The sequence below is a fragment of the Buceros rhinoceros genome, unplaced genomic scaffold (assembly GCF_000710305.1).
Source record: "Buceros rhinoceros silvestris isolate BGI_N320 unplaced genomic scaffold, ASM71030v1 scaffold18225, whole genome shotgun sequence".
Lineage (NCBI taxonomy): Eukaryota > Metazoa > Chordata > Aves > Bucerotiformes > Bucerotidae > Buceros > Buceros rhinoceros.
The window spans coordinates 19,746-23,824 of NW_010412485.1; the positions used below are offsets into that span (position 1 = coordinate 19,746).

General features: G+C 36.6%; 1 protein-coding gene across 1 annotated transcript in view; it reads left to right on the forward strand.

Annotated features, from left to right (window-relative positions):
- Nucleotides 1-4,079, forward strand: part of APOB (apolipoprotein B) — a 37,498-nt gene that overhangs the window by 16,611 nt on the left and 16,808 nt on the right. Inside the window, exons 19-24 of the mRNA XM_010136421.1 lie at nucleotides 509-734; nucleotides 963-1,084; nucleotides 1,707-1,917; nucleotides 3,181-3,356; nucleotides 3,490-3,677; nucleotides 3,927-4,072. Of these exons, the coding sequence (XP_010134723.1) occupies nucleotides 509-734; nucleotides 963-1,084; nucleotides 1,707-1,917; nucleotides 3,181-3,356; nucleotides 3,490-3,677; nucleotides 3,927-4,072 (1,069 nt within the window). The remainder of the gene's footprint in view (nucleotides 1-508; nucleotides 735-962; nucleotides 1,085-1,706; nucleotides 1,918-3,180; nucleotides 3,357-3,489; nucleotides 3,678-3,926; nucleotides 4,073-4,079) is intronic.

Below are 4,079 nucleotides of genomic sequence, written 5' to 3' on the forward strand. Positions count from 1 at the left end.
ATCAGGTAATGAGAACGGAACGTGACCGTTCAAGGCTATGTTCTTCCCTTCTCGCTTTTTGCTGTGATGGGATTAAGAGGCTAGGACAAGTATGGAAAAATTTTAAAAGTTAGGAAAAATCCCAGATATTGTAAAATTGGGATAGCTTCTTTTGTAAATAAGCAAATAGCTCAGGTAAGTGGTGACTGGGAGTCATGGCATACAAATTCTTTAATTTGTCACTGTTTTCTGAAATTTTCAACAAGGCTCTTACCATTTCTATTATTTTGTTTTCTTTCACATAAGATAATTATGATAGCAATGCCTATTTTTATATTGAATTTAAATGAACTACTTACATTCATTTTAGAGAGGGAGATGGCTCAATACACATAATTATAATTATCAGTAATAATACTTACAGTAATAAACCTCTTGATCATTCAACCACCAAATGTTATTTCATTAAGCCCCTACCTTAATAAGTGATTTTTATTCAGAAAATGACCTTGTTAATAGAGCAATGCCTGAATACCTGTCATGGGAATAAATGGTTCACTTTTCTGTTCCAGCAATACGCTGCATTTGGTGTCTCCAGCCAGAACTGAAGAGATTCCACCTCTGATCGAGAACCGAGAAACCTGGACTTCTTGCAAGCCTTTCATTGCTGGTCTAAATTTCTGCACCAAATTATTGTACTCCAATGCCAGTGACACAGAGGCAGCTCCTTATTATCCCTTGACTGGAGAATCCAGGTAAGTCATATCAGCTGTAGCTACGTTTATTTTTATGATAACTAACCTTCCCTTTGGGGGCTTAGTATCTACACTACTCTCTCTCATAAAGCTCACCTTTAAAAATCTTTAGAAACAGACCAGCAGAAGCAGCTCAGATAGAGACCTGTTGTGAACTGTGTGATTTCTTCTGTTTGTGGTCATGGACAAAATAGTTCTTTACAAGATATTTGTTTACTCTTTCTTTAGATTTGAAGTTGAAATAGTGTCCACAGGCGAAGTGAAGGAATACTCTGCAAGTGCAAACTATGACCTACAGAGAGAGGGAAGTGATCTGATAGATACCTTAAAGTTTGCTGTCCAGACAGAAGGTAAGAGTCTGAAAAACCAATATGGTTTAGCTTAGTTCTGAACTGTGTCATAAAATGGGAAAAAGATTTGTATGAATAAACCATAATAGAATTCTTTACAGTATAAAATAGAAACACCCGAACAGGCCAACACTTTAACACCATTTCATTTCACGTATGCTATCCCAGTGCAACACTGTCACTATGAAAGGGTGATTTTGTATTCCAGAAATGCTTCCCCATGATTTAAATCCAAGTGCAATGTTGGCAAATGAAGCAAGGAAGAAAAGAAGCTAATGGGTTCTATACAAGCAAGAGAAAAATACTATTTCTTATGAAATATGAAAGTAAAGCGCACAAATTGATAAGAACTGTGTAAACACATTTTTGAAAGGGAGAATCTGCCGGATGGCAAGTTTGTGTAACAAGAGTAGTGACAGGATTAGTGGATCACTCTATGGTACGTTTAGAAGATGAGGAGAGAAAAGGTGACCCAGTTTCTGATTCAGACTCATCAAAAGATGCATTAGTTCTTCAGGGTGATATAATTTCCAGTTGATCCTCTTTTTTGTTATTATTAAAAGGAGAAAAGTCCCAACAAATTCCATAGTTGTGTATAACCAAAGTACATTGTATTTTCCAGGTGTAAGTCAGCATGAGGCCACACTGACCTTCAGGTACAACAGACACAAAAAGATTTTGACCAGTGATGTCCACATTCCAGATGTTGATGTTGACTTTGGTACAAACTTCAGAATTACTGATGAATCTATTCCTGGGAAGAAAGCATATACCTTTGTCTTAGACTTTAACAACAAGAAGATTTCTGAAGTTACTCTTACTAGCCAGATAAGGTAACTCAGAAAACCGTTTAGACATTTACAGATACCTTAGAATAAGGTAGCTAAAGGTTTTATTGAAGGTAGAAAATTTTGGGAGCTTTTATCCAATTTTGGAGAAATTGCTTTTATAAAGAGACATAGTAACTTTCATTCAAACCTTCTTTAAAAACCCTTGAGGTATTTTATTTGTAATCTGTCGTGTGTACATCAAATAAATACACCAACTGATCTTTCCTACTATGTTTATATATATAATATGTATTATAAGTTCATTGAGCTAGTTCTTCCATGTTTGCACACACATGACTACAAGAATGACATTGTAGTAGTGTTATTGCAGGTGTGATAATTCACGATATAAACAAGGGTAGGTTTGTTCAGGGAGGTCTTATCTTTTACTGGGTATATTCAGCTCTAAAAACGTTATTACATCTCCCCATGAAGGAATCTAATGGCACTCAATCAGCAGCAAAACCAAAAATAACTGAGAGCTTCCTGTAAAAATTCCCACGCTTCACGATGAGAATATTTCCGGGAACATCTACAGGGGAGCTAACAAAAATGTTCAGCCTGCCAGGGTTTCTAAAATTGTCCGCCTCACAAGCCCATAGTGAAATGAGCTGATCACATTCTTTAATAAACCTCAATCTTCCATGGAATTCTGTGATCTTGATGGTGCCCCAGGGAGTCTTTGTCTTTGCTGTTCATGCAGAATTGCCTCTGATATCAGTAGGAGCTTTGGACAGATGTCAGAGACCTCAATTCCCTTTCATTTGCACTAACATAATATTAGAAGTTTGCTCAAGTCAACAAAGTTACAGAGATATAAAGTAAATGTGAATAAAGGAAAATGAAGCCCAGTGGCATAATGTATTTTGTCAAGTGTTTTGTTTCTATATGTGATTCATGGCCACAGTCTGATCCTTAGTAGCAAATTCAGCTTGAGCAAGGAGTTCAGAATTTGGTTCAGGTACAGCTTATCAAGATAGGTACATGTTTCCATCCATTTCAACATTATGAGATTAATACTGAAATATTATTTTGTGTATCTGCTCAGTAGCATTGTAATAATTTAGCATAGATTTACCAAAATAACTAGCAGAAGGTGAAAACATTCATTTAACTGGAACAGTGTTTACAACTTTGATTCAAGCTGGTTTTTTATAACACCTATTATGGCTTTGCTATAGATTTAAACACTGAATTGCTCCTGAAACATAAGCGGAAAAGTGGAGTGAAATGTGTTATATTCACATTTACTTTTTGCTTTCACAGATACGCTGGAATGGAAGAGGCAATGTTAAGGGGCACCATTTCTATTCCTCGCCTGCAAACCGAACTCCGAAGTGAAGCATTGGTTAATTATTCCCCAACCAAAGGATATCTTCAGATGAGCTCATCTGCAACAACTCATGGAAATTCAATTTCAAAAAGAGTTCTTCTCAGATATGGTAGGGGCAAAAACGCGATCCATGTGTACAAGTATAAATTGAAAAATCTTCTTACATTAGTTTATAGAGTATTCCTAAATAGAATAAGAATATTATTAATTTTACCATCTTCTTTTAAATTCATGATTTTCAGATTCTGAGAAAATTGAGCTAGAGTGGAAATCAGGTGTCAGTGCTGCTGTGAAAAAATTGTCTTCTGGCTTCCCAGTTGACTTTTCAGACTACCCAAAAACCTTAGAGAAGCATGCCAATGAACTGCTGGATCGGAAAGTGGCTCATACAGATATGACACTGCGACATATTGTGTCACAATTTATCGTGGTACGTTTCAACCTACAGTAGATATTGCAGCTTGAACACATAGCCCTGGTGAATTCTTGACTCCCCCATGGAAGCCAAATCGGGAGTGCTTGTAAAAGCACTCATCAGATTGAGTAAGAAGCATTTTTCCAACTTTGATCAAATCAGTCACTTTATCAGTATATATACAGATGCAATGGCTTTCAGATAACTTACTGGGAAGTCCTGAAACTTGTTATTTACTTTGAAAAACTTGTCTCCTTCTTGCAGGCAACCAACACCTGGCTGCAAAAGACATCAAAAGATGTCCCCTATGCTCAGACTCTGCAAAACAAACTAAGTGGACTGCAGGAACTGAACCTTCAGAAAATCAGCCTGCCTGTTATCACCATTCCTGAAGAACTTTTCCTGAAAAGGTAGGGA